This window comes from Vicia villosa, linkage group LG1 (assembly GCF_029867415.1).
Source record: "Vicia villosa cultivar HV-30 ecotype Madison, WI linkage group LG1, Vvil1.0, whole genome shotgun sequence".
Classification (NCBI taxonomy): domain Eukaryota; kingdom Viridiplantae; phylum Streptophyta; class Magnoliopsida; order Fabales; family Fabaceae; genus Vicia; species Vicia villosa.
Genome location: NC_081180.1, coordinates 51,092,837 through 51,113,057, shown reverse-complemented (window position 1 = coordinate 51,113,057; position 20,221 = coordinate 51,092,837). Strand labels below are relative to the sequence as shown.

The window sequence follows — 20,221 nt, the reverse complement described above, 5'->3', positions numbered from 1 at the left end:
ATACATAAAGGTCTAAGAGTCGACACACAACATTAAAGAATCGACTCGCTCAAGTTGTGGGTCGACTCCCACTGAAAGCTATTTTAGATTTTAATCTCTATCCTAAATGAGTCGACTTAATGTTGTGGGTCGACTCCCACTGAAAGCTATTTTAGATTTTAATCTCTATCCTAAATGAGTCGACTTCCGGGCATTTGAAGTCTATACATAACACGAAGAAGTCAAGTCCCACGTGTTATGAGTCGTCATACTAAAGCATATTTCTATAAAAAAAAAATGCTCACTTAGAGCTAGGGCATTATAAGCCCAATTTGGAGCTGGCGGAAAATTCTTCCACGATTTTGGATGTATCTTCTACAAAAAGAGTTAGATTCTTCGCCCAAGTAAACCTTCTAGCTATGGTATTGAGATTGTGACAAATTGGCTGATCTAGAGCTTCCTGATAGATCTTGTCCTTAATATTTGAATCCTCAAACATACTTTTTTAGTTGACCTTCTTGAATGAGACTCTCAGATCTCTTTCTTTAGTTGATAGTAATCCTTGGTGTGATGATCCTTCACCTTATAATACCGGGACCATTTACTAGAATCAAGCCTTATTGTGTCAGACCGAGGAGTTGGTGTGAAAGACTTCACGCCATATCTGTACCTGGTGAGTGTCCAATGGCAGAAAGTTCTCATCAGATCTTCCAATACATTTGAAAGTCACCCATTCTCTTGCGAAAGAGGTTTTTTCCTTGGCATCCTAACTTTTTCTCTATATTACTCTCCCCGCCCTTATATAGCATTCGACCTGGACATGATTTCTCCCATGAAAGTTGTGATTTCTGGACGAGAATATTTCTTGATTCGGATGTATGAGTTTGATGGTTGTCTCGTTCAGACGGTGAAGAGGCTTGTGATTGATACTTCCTGTGCTTGCTCGCCAAAAACTTATATATTATTTTCTTCACCACATTCTAATAACTATCGTAATAACTATAATTGACAATCGTAGTAAGTTAATGTACCACCTCACTACATTGCACTGTCAAACCATCTTTCATTGATGCTCAACCAAATTATCTTCGTTCCTTTACTAATATATTTCAATGCTAGATCACAGAAAAAGAAATGAAAAATAGAAATTAAAAACAATATAAAACAAGAAAAGAAATTAATATCTAAATATCCCTGGTAAAAGATTATATTAATAGGTTAATATCCTAATTAATTTGTCTTATTTATTGGAAAGTTATTACACATTTGTCTACATAGCCAAATACTTAAAAACACTCATCCTCTCCCAACCATTCTCTCAAATGCAAATAACATTATTTGGGCTGGATTGAGCTGTGATTCCTTTCCCATTCTATTCATATATCCATTAGTTTCTACCTTACCCTATGCCACCCTGCTTTCTTTTTCACAACCAAACACAAACCATACACATTATAGCCTTTAAAGAACAAGAAGCACAAACCATTGATTACAGCAAGTACCACCCAAAATCAAGCACTAAAACCTTTGTTTGACGGATGTAATAGCCCTACATCATAACCACCACATGCTGCCATACAAGCCTCCTCCATTGAATCCTCGGATACACCGCTGTTGCAAATGTTCGCAAATGCGCGCATGTGTTTCATCCCATACTGAGTCAGTGACCCACAATGAGTTTCGAACACCCGAACCTACAAACCAAGTTCAACTTCAATCAATAATATGTTAATAATAACAAGAAAATTCAATCATTTGCTTATATTTACCTTCGATTTTAAGCATTCCCAATCATCAACAAGAGGCAAACCGGAAGCTCTAACAGATTGTAGAACTGAAGAGCCTTTTGTTGGACCAAACAATAAAACTCCAATCAATTCCACACTTCCATCTAAATGATTCCTATGTTTCACTGTCTCAGAAATCTTCCCGAGAATGTCTCTCTTCTTTTCGGTTTGATGGCCTAATCTCTGATACTGAAAGAAAAGAGAACAATTTATATATCTCAGTACAGAATCATTTGAGCAAAGATTTTAGATTAAATAAAACTGAGGTTGAAGAGAATATACCATTTGCCACATGAAGAGAATATCTGCATCCCTTTGGTTTACAACTTCCATTTTAGTTTCTAGTCTGCCATTGTTTGGCGGAAGGTTCACCGTTGCAGGATCAAAACCATGGTATAAATAAAGCTTTTCATCGGTTATATTAGGATCGCCATATTGCATCACATGAGAACCTATGACGTAATTGTTGTAATTTGAAGTCCGGTCCCTCACCTGCACAAGAAATTCAACATAATTTCTTACATCACTTTCTTGTTTTTCTCCCTCATTGCAAATACTTAAAGCAACATTGCTATATAACATAGAAATAAAATCTTACCGAAATGTATTGTTGTTTCACCGTTTCCCTTTTTAGATTGTGCGTCTCACTACATAATTCAAAACAAAGTGATTATGATTGATTGACTGCATCAAACTTTTACAACTACGGTTCATCAGATGACGAAAAATACCTATCTTCCATCCAAGCAACGCTATACAAATCGCCGAGGCAGGTGATGTACTCTGGTGGTAGAGCAGCATCAAAACCAGGACAGTAAGTGCCCCAACTGCTCTCTTGTGCATTAGACGCAGTTTGCACATAAACATTTATATCCTTTGGCATTATACCCTCAAAAACGCTACCACTTTCACAAGCTTCCACATATATAACCTATAAATAAAAAACAACACCTCCATAACTAAACATAAACTAACATCATTTCTAGTAGTATTTTACATGAGAAATGATGTCTTACCATCTTTTTGTAACCTCTAGATGCATGTTTCTTTTTCAAAACATCGATGAAATCCCAAGCATATACATATGGCATATTCGGCATCCCTGCATTCAAAAATGGAATCACTAATATGCAATTTCTGTCCAGCTAGTTATTAAAATCTATGCTTAGGTGCTTAACTCACCAAGAACTCCAGGGCCTCCATGATCAGAGTAAAATATAAATATTCTATCCTCTGCTTTGCTGTTGATGACCTTGCCACTTCCACCCTTAACTTTACTCTTGTCCCCAAGAATAACAGCGTAGAAGTTCTCAGCTGTCACGAAGTCACCAGTGTAATCCTGCATATATTTATAGAATACAGTATCACGAAGTCACCAGTGGAATCCTGCATATATTTATAGAACACAGTATCGTAGATTGAAATAGTGCAAAAGAAGCTATTATGCAGATAATTACAATTTTGATCTCTACTTTAACTAATTCATAAATTAATCCTCCTATTTTAGCGAGTTTTATTTTATCCCTACTCTCATCAGGGCCGGGCCTTGGCTAGGGCAACCAGACCCACAGCCCAGGAACTAAAATACAAGATATTGGAGTCATAAGGGAATCAACCCTCGTCCTAGGGAAAATGAAAACACTTCCTAACCACTCGGCCGCCAATATTTAACAATAACTGTACGATTTAAAATCAATGCCTCATATTTCACTTAAATTTTAAAAGTCAATAATTAATAGATTCTGATTTAAATACATATCACATAAATGCATATTGAGCATTGATTTTAAATCGTACGGTTGTTATTAAAAGTTCTCATTCTTATAATAACCAAAGTTCTTATTTGATACGTCCCAGATATATATATATATATATATATATATATATATATATATATATATATATATATATATATATATATATATATATATATATATATATATATATATATATATATATATATATATATATATATATATATATATATTGCTACGGCATCATTAAGAATTAATAATATAACTATCCACAATTACAACATCATTAAGAATTAATTATATAACTATCCACCATTCGAACAACATTAAGAATTAATTATATAACTAACCACCATTCGAGCACGATCATTATTTTTCATCAACTTCTTAACACCAATTCTCTCGTAATAATTTATAAAAAAAATTTGCGAGATTTTAAAGTTAATGATTCTATTTTTTAAGAACCTTTTTTTATTTTATTTTTTTTAAAACATAACTTTTAGATATATTTTCTTTTTTAAACATAATTTTATAACATTGAAATATTTATATATCATTTTTTTTATAATTTTTAATATTATTTATAGTTCAAATGAAATATCTCTTTTTTTAATTCTTTCCATTCTATATTAGGGATTATTTTTATAATTTCACATGGACCTCCATTTGTATGAGACAGTCTTTAATGTAAAATTTAAATAATATTTATTTTCATAATTAAATATTTAATAATTATTATATGACCAAAATTCAAGATTAATTGCTTAGATTTTTATTAGAGATTCATTTTTACTACTAGCTCTAGGCCTCTAAAATATCGGGACCGGCCCAGACTCTCATATAATATTACTTTTTTTTTCATCACAAAAGTTATTTAATAAATATCAACCACTTATTTATTATTTCACTCTTATATATCTTTACTCAAAATTGATGATATGCATATGTGAAATATAAAAATCATCATATAAAAATTCTTGTGAAACGTAACACATGAGAAATATAATAGACAAATCAATGTGCTACTATAATATAAAATTATTTGAATTTGAACTAATGAGATGAGTTCAATGAATAAGTTAAAATCGAAAGACTAAAACTGTTTTGGACCGATCGAATACCCAATTGACCAAAGTCAAATTCATCAAAGGCCCACTCTACTCGACCCGAAAATAAAAACAGTTCACCTGCGATGAAACAGTACACAATCTCTAACCTTCAATTTCATTTTATTCATGCATGTCCACCTGCGTCGCCGTAAAAAAGATTGAATCTACCGTTCAAGACCATTAATATCATCTTCTTAACATTTTTGGTTCCTTCGTGGAGTTAGATAATCCATTTCTAATTCCTGAACGGAATGGTGGCGTCGTCTGTGAAAACGACTTTTGATTCTTATGATTTCCACAATTTCATATCCGGTTTCTGATATACCAAGCGGTAACCTCCTTAGGCTAATAAATCAGAAACACGTCCAACCCTGTGATTCGGTTGATTTTCACAGATTAACGTTCACTTCTCAGTTTAATTGTTCATACCTTCTCATATCCCAAAAGCGAATGCACTAAAAAACTAACAATAACACGAAGATCCGCCATACCAGATCAACTGGTTGTATTTTCTGCCTCAACCTCATCGTCAAGGCCTCTAATTTCCTCGAGAAATCCACAAAATTGCGGAAGAAAAGATTTTAGATTTGGATCTAGGGTAACACTAAAGTCTGAAAGCAACTTTTATGAAAGTCGGGCCAAGGTTTCATAACCCATCGTCCGACCTGATTTCACCTACACTTCCCGCATTTACTATGATGATTTAAATGGGATACCTGTGAAAAATACTGCAAGTTCGTAGTTAACGTCGAACCCCAATCCAATGTTGTGGTGTATCCTATAGATACTAGAGAATTTTTGCTTGATGAACTAGGATCTCCACCGACCGGATAGCGAAGGAGAGGTCCACTAGAATACCTAGTGAAAGATATCTCGAATTACAGTTGCAAGATGACTTGTCGGTATCAACATCGGAGCATCATTCAACATTCCCATTCTAAAGGAAAGACTCGACAGGAAGTAAGACGACACGAGCAATCAAAAAACAGCTCGTCGAAGCATCAAACAAGGCCATTCGAAGTGACTAACATCAACGACCGGCCTCTGACCACACTCCCCAGAGTAACCGACCTCCTAAACAAACATCAAAGACAAATACAAGGCACGACACCTCGAACACCATTCAACTAAAAGAGACGTTTCAAAAACTAGAGCACCATTCAAGGTGTAAAAAATATTTTTAGACATTAATTCTAGATCATTATATACTCCATATGATTATCATAGTCAAAATTTAATGCTTAACGACATGACTAATTGTTGTCCTAAAGCTACATCTTTTTTCGGAGTTTACAACAAATCTATCCAACATTTCCTTCTTCTGAAAAAAGAAGAAAGGTTGTACAAGATTATATCCATCTTAACTCTTAAATTTATGTGACAGACGCGTTGAAAAAAGTCGTATTGAAAGTGTAAAACCTTTGAAATATGATATGCTTTATTAAAATTAGATTAGGTTAATGATGAACATATATTTGAAAATTTTGAGTTTTTATTAGACATGACTATTTGATATAGGATATTGTTTGTAGTAAATTCAATTAGTAAAAATTTTCAATCTGAAGAACATGAGTATTGATATTGCTATAAAACAATTGAAGGATCTAGCTTTTTGTGTGTGTAAAATATAATATGAGTATTGATATTGCTATAAAACAATTGAAGGATCTAGCTTTTTGTGTGTGTAAAATATAGGAAACATGATTTTAAACTGCTCTCATTTCTATTAGAAATTGCTTTTGAAATGAATATAGAATCCAAATTACATAAATAATGAATTATTCGTAAAAAGAAATAATCTAATGAAAATATTGAGAAATAATTTAAAACTAATTATGTTTTATATATAATAGATAAAGAAATCACATCGTTTTAAAATAAGTTTGAACAATTTAAATTGTTTATGATGATATTTTTGCATTGAGAAAATAAGGTAAGTTAAAAGAATATTGTCTTAATCTTGAACGTTCATTTAAACATTTTTAAAAAAATTATACAAGTTGAAAATAATACACTAATTGACATACTTAATTATGTAACAAAATTAAATATTTTTCAAATGCATATATTATTAATAGAATAATATTAACAATTCGGTAAGTATTGCTTCTGCAGATAATATAAATATTGCTTTCGCGAACATTGTTTTTCAAAATTAAAATTAATAAAATTCTATCTAATATCAATTTTGTCTCGACAAAAATTAAATGAGTAGCATTTATCATCTATTGAAAAAGAAAATTTACAAAAAAATCGATTATGATAATTTAATAAACGAGTTTAACTCTCAAAAAATTGATTATGATAGTTTAATAAACGATTTTGCATATCAAAAAAATCCAAAACAGAATTTTTTTCTAAATTATTTATATTAAAAATTAATTAATTTTATAAAGGTACACTTCAATATTGGATGAAACGACTGACTAATATATATATATATATATATATATATATATATATATATATATATATATATATATATATATATATATATATATATATATATATATATATATATATATATATAGAAAAATTAACATTTCAATTTTCGAGACATTAAATACGCAAATTATCGAGATAAATTTACTATTTTTAAAGTCCTAACCATTACCCTGAAGACACTGATTAGCAATATATATATATATATATATATATATATATATATATATATATATATATATATATATATATTCCTTGTCGTGTGTTTCTTTGTCCCTCTTTTTCCTAAAAATCCCGAAACAAGAGAACAAAGATGAATGTATACTTCTACAATACAAACTTAACGAATTTTTGCGATTCCAATACAACTTAAAGAGTTCAAATCTAAAATATCAATTGAATTCGAGTTTAATTTCTTGTAGAAACAATAATTGATCAATGTCATGATCTTTTGACACGAATTCTGAAATACTACGGTCTCATTCTCTGAGAGTGCGAAAAAATATTTGATTGAATAGACTACCTTTCTAGTATTTGAATATGGGAGACACTGCAATCATAGTTCATACATATATTGAACTTATAATAAACATGTACTTATACATTTCTTTAATTACCCATTTAATCGTTGAATTTATCATTTGTCTTTAAATAAAAAAATTTAATAATAATTTCATGATAAAAAATTACATTTGAAATGCAATTTTAATACTCTCAATTATTATAAATTTTTTAAGTTATATAAAATTTAAGGGAATTGAATTTCAAAACAATCTTCAAGGCTAAAAAAGCATTTACAAAAATACTTCAATAATATTATTAATAAAAAAGATTCCAATAAGCTACTAGCTCCTTGCTATGATTACAACACCTCACCTAATCATGGATTAAATTTGTTGTCTTCTTAATATTAATTAATTTTAACTAAATTTTTTAATCATAAAACTGTTTCCTTAAAATAAAGTTTGATAGGATGGAGTGTCAAATTAAATATGATTAGACTGTTTAAGTTACATCATAAAATTAGGATGGATTCAGGAAGAGCTCCCATTCTCGTCAAGTTCCATTGCAAGCACCAAAGAGGTCTTTTTGAAAATAACAAAACTTAAAAGCTTTCAAATATTTTTTAATTATTTTATTATTGAATCGCGACTAATTTAAGATGCTTTGAGGAAAAAGAATTTCCACTTATAAAATTCTCCAAAGCACTAGCCGACCTAAGTACAGAATATCCATTCAAGTGGGTTTCTTTTGGGCAATTTAATATTTGTTGCTTGACAATTACTAGTATTATTGTTGACGTCGGTAATCTTTTTTTAAGGAATAAAAAGTACAAGTAGTTGGATTAATTGATCACTTTTCAATATTTCAGAAAGTTAAAACCATTTTTCTTTAAAGATAGGTGTGTCCACTGTCCAATAAATCCTACCTTAATGGACAATTTCTAATATTATTAGAATAAATACGATCACTCAATTAGTGCTGTTAAACCCGCCACATACTCATTGATAGAAAGCTGAGTGAATAAACAACAAAAAGTACTCTCCTCAAAATAAATAAATTAGTAAATATTCTGCTAAGAAAAACAAATTAATAATTCTAAACATCAATCAAATTCAAAATAGTTAGTTATGATGTTATGTGAATAAAATCATGTGGAAGAGTAGCATTTTTAGTTAATTTGGGACGTCATAATCTCTAATAATAATAAAGATACATACTCCCTCCGTTTTTTTATTATAAGTCGTTTTAGACTTTTCACACAGATTAAGAAAAATAATAATTGTTGTATGAAAATGAAAAATTATCCTTCATTTATGACATGTGAAAGATAAATTTATATAATTGAAAGGAGAGAGAATAATAAATATTTAAGGATATAATAGAAAAAATAGCATTAATTATTCATTGGAATTGTAAAACGACTTATATTAAAATACAATTTTTTTTCCAAAACAACTTATAATAAAAAACGGACGAAGTACTTTACAATTTTATATATGTACTAATTCCATCTAAAATATAAATAAAAACGTATTAAGTGGTCCAAACTAGGACCAAAACAACTTAATTTGATAATATTTAATATTATCATTTTAAAAAAAAAAAACAAATTTCAATATAAAATTAAATGATGATAAATTTTCTGTTGAGAAAATGTAATGATGTGAACCACTACAACTGAAGCCGTTTAATTAAAATTTCTTTAAAAAAAAAATTCATTTTTAAAATTTTTTATTAGGTTTCTGTCAAACCTATTTTTAAAAACCATTTTTTAAAAATATAATTCTTTCATTAAAATTAAATAAAAACTGGATTAAATTTAAAATAAAATATTTTTAGTTGAAAGAAAAAAAGATAAAAAAAAACATATTTCTATAAATTTAAAAACACAAAATGTCATCGTAGATATTTTACTTTACCAAAGAAAACAAGTACCTTAGGAACTCCAGCATAAACATTGGGTCCTTGTGGATGGTTGATAATAACCCCAGGCCTAGGATTCAACTCGCTGTAAGCAATATCATCGTACATAAACACCACTATATTTTCTTCTTTTACTCCTCCTTTTATTAGCAACTGGTATGCATGGCACACATCTGCCTGCAAATCAAATCAAATCAAAAACTCACAATCAACGCCTCATAATTAAAAAAAAAACATCACACCAACTAACGTTATAATTAAAAATTTTAGAAAGTAAATAAAAAAAAATATAATTAAAAAAATTGAAAAGAAAAAAAAACTGAACCCACTTGGTGCCTGTAATTGCCGTAACCATTAGAACCAGCCACTAGAACCGCCCATCGGGTTCCAATTTCATCCTCCACGTCAGCATCAACCGGTTCACCCGGTAATCTAATCATCGGCTCCCACTCCAACCGGTCCGGTCTTGCAACTGAACCGTGCAGACTCGACAGCAACAACAACACCAGCCATGATGCTAGAACTTCGGAAAACATCTTTTTGCTGAGAAAAACAGAGTGAACTTGATCAACCGACATAGAGAGAAACCGAAACTAGTGACGCATAAATAGATGAGAAGCTACAAGAGGCTTGTCGAAGAATTGATTGAGTATGTTAAGTTAAAGACAAAGTGACATGCAAAACTTGAGAGTGACACGTTGAAATGGTGAGTTAGTATAAGGAACAGTTGTGTATACGCGTGGATAATTCGAACCTACCTAGTATTTGATGTCTTTTAGTGGAACAAGTTTGCTTTGCTTGTTTGGTGTGTTGTTTTCGTTTTCTTTAATTGGAAAATATTGGGTGAGTATGAATCACTCTTTTATTGTAATGAAAATTGCTGCCGTTGGTTCGTTTAATTTATATTTTAAATAAATTCTACGTCAAACTGGTGGCTACCTAATGTCTTTTGCTTATGTGAGAATTGACGTATGTGGCACCAAGAGAGTGAGTATTAAGGACGGGATATATTGGATTTTGTGTGTGCCTCACATAACATTAATATTCCACGGACAATTTTTTTAGACTAGACTAAAATACGAGGGGCTCTTTTCACCCTCATATGTATTTTCCTTAAGATTGTTTGAGGGAGAACTTGGTTACTTGAATATGAGATTTGGTATTTAGAGAATTTTTAAATTTTTTCAAAATGATCAATTCTTACAATCTTCTTGATTTTCAAGATTCCACTTGATAAAATTCATCCCTATTCATATCTTAATGAAATTTAACTTGAGAAGACCATGGTTGACCAAAAGTGTCAAAAGTCAAAGTTTGACTTTTAGTAATTGTGTTGACTTTTTCAGATGAATCCAATAACTTTGAAATCAATGAAATCCTAGTATTTTGAGATCAATAATGGGCATGTTGGGACACCTTGAGGACTATGGAATGATGTTATTGATGATCCCTTGAGTGATTCACAAACCCTAATTCCTGGTTTTCTTTGATGAATGCCAAAATCCTAGTTCATCTGATGAGCCAATGATGAAACCCTAATGTGATGATTTTTTGATGAAGATGATGATCCCTAAAAATGGGAAAAACCCAAATCACAAGAAATACGTGATCTCACTCATTGATGATCAAGACAATGAGCCAATCCTTGGCACCTCTTGAGTGTGATCTTTGCGTGTGATAGCCAGATGAATCAAGCTTTGAAATGGACAAAATCCAAATCACAAGAAATATGTCACTCAAATATCTTTGAATCAAATTCTATGTATGATTGATGGAGCCAAATGACTTAATGGATAGATGTAGATGATGTGGAATTTAGGTCAAAATTTAGGGTAAGACAGTTATGTAACCTCCATGTGATGAAGCGTATTGTAGATAATTGCTTCAGAAGGGAATCCAAGTCAATAAGTGCATGGAGATGTCAAGGTTCATCTTGAGTGTGTATGTAACACCTCATTTCTACCCGGCAATTATAATATGGAAAATATCAGAGTATTAAAAAAAATTCTCGACAAACAAATGAGGTGTCTCATATTCATTTAATAATAAATCACATCATCGCATTTAGCGGATACATAGCACCTTTAAAACAGAATAACTTATTTTATTAAAACACAGCGAAATCACATAAACAAGTATTCAATAAAATATCTTCAGTTAAATTATCATTTTGTTCAACCAAGATAAAACAATTAAACAGCAACATCGTAAATGACATAAATCATCCCCCCCCCCCCCCCCGAGTGCTACGTATCAGAGCGACAATCGACTCGATTAACGGCAACTAAATCTTCATACTCGAACACCTGCACGTTACCAATATAAAGGCAACGGCGAACAAGAGAAAAGGGTGAGATATCAAATCATATAAGTGAGCGTATGATAAATTGTATATTAGGAATCAGACATATATAGTTATCACATCACAAGTATTAATGTTGCTATACACTTCATGCTTTCACTAATTCACAAATCTCACATACTTTACATCTCACAACAAGTCACCACAAATCATATTCACATCAATTACATATAAATCTCATTCCTTTACTTTGCAAGCTAATTCACGATACATCACATAGGAGTCACACAATTATAGTCCCCAAAACATCACTGCATATAAGGCATACATCTAGTCCCAAAACATCACATATAAGTCACACCAGACATATTCACTTAATCGCATTCACAAATATTGATATCATCATACTATTCATAAAATCATCAATTCACATCTTCACATACTTCCATCATTTAACAAGTCATGAAATACAATCACGATATAGTCTCAAAACATCACAAACTACGAATCACATAAGACACATGGGATATGACTCATGTATATGCATGTGGTACCAATCAGAGCTTCAGCCCCCGTCACCAATTGCCCGAATCTGAGGCACAAGGAATAAGCCTTCGTCACTAATTTGCCAATCCAGGCCGTCACAGAGTATGCATATGAAATGTGACTCGACAAACAAGATAACACAGCATACTCATCACAATCACGTATCGTCACGAGGCATAAGCCTATATCACAATCAATTACCATTATACGAGGTAATTCACGTCACCATAATATTTCATCTTCACTTAGTCACAAAATTATCATCACGAATATATACAACATCACGTATTACCAATCATCACAAACATCGTTATGTTTCGACACATCACGACAAACATATAACTTCACATATTAACGAAATCATTACAACAAATCGACACATTAAGTCAAGTCAAATTAGTCTTATAATCCTCCATAGGTTAGTCTTTAAATTAACTCGCTAATCCATTATCAATTAACCAAAATTATTCACCTAATAATCTCTAATTAATCGGGTTTATCCTGCGTCACTACCGGTTATCTAATTTCCGGTTAAATCCTTAATATTCACAACTTTACGAATTTTCGGGTTATACTCCCAAGTCACCAAAGACACAACTTAATCGGTTAATTCAGATAAAATTCTATTCTTTACCGGTTATTTGATTCGTTCAGTTAAATTCTCAAGATATCATAATTTACCGAGAAACCGAATGGTTAATCTAAGTTCACATTTATTCTAATTAAATATGCTTATTGAAAAGTAAATTCAACCATAAATTTAATCGACCGATTAATATCACAATTTCGACAAAATAACACTACCACGTTAATGTACTAATTAAACTTAACTACCACGTAAATTTTCATCAAATTTCGGACAACTAATTATACCGCTTAATTCGGCTATTTCGATCAAACTGAACTGTTTTTGTATTTGTTAAACAATTATACTAATTATTCCTCAGTCTGCTAAGTTAACAAACCTATTATTATACAATTAAACAATATTATAATTTATGTTATATAGTTTATGTTATTAAAATAATATTATTTTTATCCTAGTAATTAACCATATACATATACTAGTAATTAACGAAACCAAGAAACAAGCTGAAACGAAATAAAGGAACTTGTGTCGCTCGTCATTCCGCCAGGCCATCGTCCGTCATATAATATATACATATATCAATGCTCATGAATAACAACACAAACAGCAGCAACATTAATGCAACATCAACAAACAGAAACGACAGTTAAACATAGGATTCTAAGGTTTTCAATTTCCAGAAGTAACTTAACACGGCAACATCAAACAACAGCAGCAATTAACAGAAACAATATCTCATAGGTTCCTAATTTCCTGCAACAATTTAACACAGCAATTACAATAATATAAATCCCTAATCCCCAATATACAATTGCTCATAGACCCCATTATAGGAAGAGAACCCCACCCTTACCTTATCAATTAAAGCAACTTAATGGGTCTCCAATTTGACACCATGGATGAAAGTTTCTAAGCTTTGTTCATCTTCTTCAAGACTTGCCTCCTTCTCTTCACAACTTGATTTTCCCCAATTGACAACACTACTCTTCTATCTCTAAAACCCTAATTTTATTCTTTGCAATTGGGCCTAGCCTTCACACTATTTTTCACAAATCAACTTAGGCCCAATAAGATAATTAATCCGAAATAACCATTATATCACTTTTAATAATATTTTGTTGATGTAATAATTCCGACTTGTAAATAATATTATTCTTAATATTATTCTTCGACCGTCCGACTAAAATCCGACTTTTAACTTAATAAATTCAAATACGCTTCTTAAAATAACACCGACATCAATACTTATTCTCCACAAAATAATTCTCAACCGATAGATTCCGAAAATAAAACAAGGATATTTAATTAAATAAATAATTAAATAATCGGGGCGTTACAGTGTATTATTTGGTTGACAAGAGTAGGAATGACTTATTGAAAGTCGGGTTGTTGCTTATCTTCCTAAGTGTTTTTGGATTGATTGATCATGAAATATGATGTTCACACCTCGTTCGAACGAAGTGCATCCAGAATCTCATTTGGTGTACCGTTGTGGATGTGCGAGTTTGAGAATGGAGTTACAAGATAATGCAAGTCAGATTGATAGTTTTGAAATTGGAATTTTTGAAGGTGCATTGCATAGTTGATCACCTGTAGAGATGTCAAAGAAGTTAGACGTTTGGGGAACCAACCCAGTGAACCATACTCAGTGTGAGTAAGTCTCGGGCATATATCACTCTTTTGACTAATGAGAACCATAAGGTGTGAAGCTGGAGGAGACTTCCTGAGTAGTGATCTCAAGGAGATCAGTTTAGTATCTTGATAATGAGTTGATATGGTATGAGGGGATAGTCAGGGTATGACATTGGATAGTTCGCTTAGATGCATGGTCTCTGAGGTAGACCCCATGGGAATGATGGTGGATGTACATGATGCTACATATCGACAAGATTCGTGAGTTACCCTTCCAAGAAATGGTAGGAATGAGATGTTCCTAAAGTTAAGCATGTAACTCTAATTTTATATGAGTAAGAACACTGGCTAGCTTTTCTGTGAGATGGAACAAAATGATCGAGATGAATGATTTTTGTTAGAAAGTGCGATGTCAGCTTAAGATGTGTAACTGAATTGTGTGATTCTACGAATAGTATTAAGGACTCACACTTACTCACATTTTCATCTTTGATGGGTTAAAGTTCCATGACATCATTGTCTCGTTGATGACTCAAAGTTCCTTGATGGTATAATGTTCATCAGTTGGTTAAAATCACGTGTCAGCAGAATTAGTGAGTGGGTCAGAACTCTATAGAGAACTTGAAATGGATAAAGCAATAAGAATCAGTTTTTTTTCAAACTAATTTGGATTAATTTCAACCAGCACAAGGCCATCCTAAATGTTTTACACTCTTATGGTCACAATCGCGTGACTGTTTGATATCCATCTTTTGACATGTGTTGATCCTATTATCAATCTTTTGTGTTCGCGAGAAAGTTATTCTACCAGTGGATGTCGATGAGGTTCTAGTATTTTTTGGGACAGTATGTGCTCAGAGGAAAATACAGATTTTCAATAAAGGCCTGTAAGTTAGTCAGTAGTACCTGTGAATTCCATGTGTTCCACAGTGTTCAAGTATGAATTTCATAGTAGAGAGTGATAAATGGAATAGCACAATACAACTTCATGGACGAACAGAAAGATAATTGCTCATAGGAATGAAAAAAAGACACTTTCATACATGTGTGTGATATCTTATTGGAGTACTGCGAGGGAACTGAAGCATCGAGTATGTACGAGCGTTATACGCAGTATCAAGTCAAGAAAACTTTATAAAAATATTAATATGTGGATTATAGAGCTTGTCGAAATTGTTAAAGGATTTATAAGGGAAGAAACATCGGTATCGTAGCTATATGAGGGGCCAATGGTTACCACCATGAAGATTTAATAGTGTGGCTATTCAAACATATCAGAGTGGCACATCCGAAGAAGTAAACTATAGGAAAAGGTTAGAAACTAATCAAAGATTGGAAACAAAAGTATGGTTAGACCAAGAAATTCTGGGATCAAGTGATTAAGTGTTTTCATCTTCTTACTTGCAATAAATTCGGGGATGAATTTCAATTTAAGGGGGGAGAATGTAATATCTCATATCCTCTTACTTGCCCTGTTCCTTATCAATTAGGACAAATTGAGCTCCCATATGCTCTATTTGTTGTTAGTTGAACCAGATTGTGCTCATATGTCTCTATTTATTATTAGTTGGGACAAATAGAATAACTAGTGAACTCATTCGAACTTAATTCAATTGACCTTTGTTAATAAGTAAAAGAAATGACATTTTGGTCATTCTAAAGAGCAGTATTTTGGAGATTATGAGGACATGACAAGGGTAGAATGGACATTTCTTAAATTGGCCCCTGATGGGCGGTGTGTATCAGAATAATATAAAGAGTGTCGAACCCACAAAGACCAATAATCAATATATTGTAACTAATTGTTACGGTGTTTATCTAAGGCGATTGAATTTAATAAGGGAGTTGAATGTGAAAATAAAATGAAATAATAAACTTAAAGTAATTAATAGTAATAATATTATAATGCGGTTGAATTAAGAACAGAAAAAAATAGTAAGTTGAGACAAATAATGCTAGAATGTTATTCTTATAAATTAACGATACTCCTGTTATTTCTAAATAGGATTACTTACGAGGCAGTATATTCTAACTTGAAAAGAATTAATTGAACAGAAATTGTCGCTCTCGCGTATTCAGAACCAGATTTTACTCTCTAATCTTTATCGGACTTGTCACATTTCCAAGTTTCGTTTGCGTTAAAGTAGTAAATCCATTTTTTAAGGAATTAGTTATTTTACTCGTTTGAAAAGTGATTTTGGTTTGAAAGTTTAACTTAAAAGGGTTTTCAGCTTTCGCTCGAACAATTGGATCCTAAACATATAATTGCGTCCGCAAATAGTTTTAAAATCATTTTCTAGAAATATCAAACTTTCTTAATTAATCAACAAAGTGCTTCCGCGGTGTTTGTTAACAAAAAAAATAATTTTAATCTTAATTATTAGAAGGCTTTCGATCTTATCTAATGTATTCACGACTTTACTTTCGTAATACCAAATTAAATTTAGAAAAATTGTATAAAAACCAAAACAGCCCATGGTATTAATCCTAAGAAGTAATTAACAGAGTACATTTGAATCCACGGTCCTCATATTCCAGTACTTATAATTTAGCTGGAAAAAATTGCGATAAACAAATAAACAATTTATTGGAATACGAGATTAAACATATTGGCGAATTTGATAAAAGCGGTTTTTGAAATATAAGTTGCGAGGAAAGTAAAGGCATGGAAATAAAGGCGAGGAAAGTAAAGGCAGCAAATAAATTGCGATAAAAGTAAATGAACCTGAAATAAGAACTGGAATGTAAAACTAAATTAAGAACTTCAAATAATGGCAACAAGATTGTTTGATCCAAGCACTACACAAATTATAAGCCTAAGCACTAATGGTGTAGTAGTTCCCAGATTTGAGAAAACTACTACTTTTACAATGATAACTTATGCCTAAAACTATGAAAGAATAAATTGCACAAAAACTTGGATGCCTTTAAAAATGAATGCTAGGTCCTTTATATAGTGAAAACTAGTGGAAGTTACTTTAAAATTCATGTGAGAAGTAGTGGAGATAATGGGAAGTCCGAGAAAGTGGAAATAATGGTAAGTTCGAGAAAGTAGAAATAATGGGAAGTTGGAGATAGTGGAGATAATGAGAGACCAAGCCAAGCCATTTTGTAACCGATGCAAAAATGAATGGATGGTGAACGCCATCCCCTTATGGCGAACGTCACCTTCACAAAATGGGCATGACTTGATCATATGACCGTTGGTGCGTGGACACGTCATGGCCACCCCTATGGTGAATGCCATGGTGGCTGCCTTTCGTAAAAATTGCTTCATTTCTTCCATTTTACATCTATTTTGCTTCATTTCTTCACATGTGACTTTTAAATGGTTAAATACCTGAAAACAAACAAAATAGTAGCATAATAGTGGAAATGTAAAATAAAATGACAATAAAACAAGCACAAATTAAGTCAAATAAACAGTGTAATTTGGTGTCACCAGCCTCACTAAAAGACAAAGAGGATGTCTACAAATCTTCCATCAACTTTCATTTTCCTTCATTTGTGTTATTTGCTAAAGTTAGTAAAGAAGAGAAAGAACAAGAGAGAAGAAGAAGCTTATGGAGGGAACATTATCAATCATCATCATCACCAAATTCATCTCAATTTCATCATCTTCTTCTTGATTAAGGTGAGTTATTAATTAGTATAGCTTTTGGAAGGGGCTTTACATGAAATTGAGTTAGGTCTTTGATGAAATCTTGCTTATTTGTGAAATCAATAATTAATTTATGATCCTTGATATGTCTTGTGTTATTGTCTTTAACCCATGAAGATACGTTGTGTCAATGTTGTATGTTATGTTTTGTTGTTGAATCTTGATGTTCTGGCGATGTTATGTGAATATGTATTGAAATATGTTGTTGTTATGTTTGTATGGTGTTGTGTTGCTATAATTAATTTTGAATGTAATATACAATATTGCTTTATATTATTACTATAATATTATGTTATGTTCATCTTAACAATTATTTTACGGTAATCAATAATAATATGGTCACGTGTTGGGTTATCTATGTAGAACCTATTATTGTCATAAAATGGGGTGACCGCTTGATTTACGAAGGATAAGATGATTCATGGTGCGTCCGGAGATGCATCTCCAAAAATTCCTAAATTCAATTTTGGATTTTCAGAGGTGTCATCCACATCATAAAGGTGGGAACAAAAATTGCCATATAGTGATAACATAATGCGCCAAATGCTAAAAGACCACTAAACAATATCTCAGATAAAATCCCAGCTAACACACATTCTTTCTATAACTTAAATACTTATATCATCTAAAAATTAACCCATGATCCTATCACACATACTCAGCAAATATCGTCGAAATCACCATTAACGAAAGAAGTATATACAACTTGGAGGGGGTTAAACTATTTACTCCTTCTTTTATGGGTAAAACTAAAACAATAGAACCTACTAAAACTTGTTCTCTAATATACCACTCACACAAATACTTTGATTCCTCTATGCGTTCCAAAAATAAAATCATTCAATATCTCTTTCTATGTACCAAAATCTCGTATACCAAGTATCTCCCCTCTGTAATGCAATACAAAATAATTCGCCCCCGTATCTTTCTCACAATGGCACCAAAGATGAGTGAGACGACACTACAGGTGAATTCTCTGTATTGAATATATTTTTAAGGGTTAGGGACTTATTTTCACCTATACTTAGTTTGTTCGTGGAAATATTTGATTTACTACATTATTAATTACAATGAGGGACGAAAAAAATCAAAACCTGCGAGTATTTACAAATAAAATTCATCTCGAGTACATGACAAATAGTTTAATGGATATTCCAAGACAAAAGCAACATACATTTCATATGCTTGTTAGTTAATATAAACGGAGACGGGATAATGGTATTCATACCTGTTAGTAAAAGAATACAATTATCAAGCTTCTTTGTAGGGCACCTATTCAACAAATAGGCGGCTGTAGAAACGACTTCACCCCATATATAGTTCCTTCGCTAAGTCTTTTCCTTTTAACATGCTTGAACCATGTTCATTATCGAAATATTTTTTTATCTTAGCAATATCATTATGTTGTGGCGTGTAGGACAGCACAATATCACGTACTATTCATTCTTCATCATTATACTTCCCAAAACTCATTTGAGGTATAATCACATCCACCATCTGTTTTGAGAATTTTGAGTTTGTGTACACTTTACCGCTCAACCATGGAGCTAAATATTTAGAACACGTCAAATACCCCATCCTTTCTCTTGATTAGGTATATACATAGTTCCCTACTAAAATCATCGATAAAGGTAACAAAGTACCTATTACCACCATATGAGCTGACTTACATTTTGGATCGTACACATCATAGTACACCACCTCAAGGTGTTGTTTGTTCACATGACCTACATCCTTTCTAAAACTACTCTTGTTCAACTTCCCTTGCATACACTCTTCTCACATCTCAACTAGAATATAGATTTTTGGCATCCCTTTGTATCGCGTCGAGGTCTCGGAAATTGAGATGTCCAAGACATTAGTGCCACAACCACTCTTCTCGACTTGCCTCTGTAGCAAGAAACCTATGCTCTATCACCTTTAACTCTATCTTGCAAGTCCTATTGGCAGCCATAGGAGCTTTAAGGACTAAAACCATGTTTCGGTCCAAGCG

At 32.0% G+C, this 20,221-nt stretch overlaps 1 protein-coding gene across 2 annotated transcripts; it reads right to left on the bottom strand.

The window, feature by feature from the left end:
* Nucleotides 1–1,156: 1,156 nt before the first annotated feature.
* LOC131637648 (legumain) lies at nt 1,157–10,381 on the bottom strand. 2 transcript variants are annotated; one of them, XM_058908261.1, is made up of 10 exons: nt 10,257–10,381; nt 9,828–10,041; nt 9,511–9,675; nt 2,949–3,105; nt 2,783–2,868; nt 2,498–2,697; nt 2,365–2,413; nt 2,049–2,258; nt 1,749–1,955; nt 1,157–1,673 (listed from the first exon to the last, which is right to left on the bottom strand). In XM_058908261.1, exons 2-10 carry the CDS (start codon nt 10,032–10,034, stop codon nt 1,491–1,493), a joined length of 1,464 nt encoding a protein of 487 aa, XP_058764244.1. In that variant the 5' UTR covers nt 10,035–10,041; nt 10,257–10,381; the 3' UTR covers nt 1,157–1,490. The 2 variants fall into 2 exon arrangements, with proteins under 2 accessions (XP_058764244.1, XP_058764239.1); XM_058908256.1 differs by lacking the exon at nt 10,257–10,381 and having other exon boundaries at nt 9,828–10,155.
* Between the last annotated feature and the right edge of the window lie 9,840 nt (nt 10,382–20,221).

Bases quoted from the DNA above. Each gene is read 5' to 3' on its own strand.
- LOC131637648 (XM_058908256.1), bottom strand. From the start codon at position 10,076: ATGTCGGTTGATCAAGTTCACTCTGTTTTTCTCAGCAAAAAGATGTTT. The intron at 2,414-2,497 runs GTATTTTTCGTC...TGAATTATGTAG, and splicing joins GTTGCTTGGATGGAAGATAG to TGAGACGCACAATCTAAAAA. The intron at 2,259-2,364 runs GTAAGATTTTAT...TTTCTTGTGCAG, and splicing joins TGAAACAACAATACATTTCG to GTGAGGGACCGGACTTCAAA.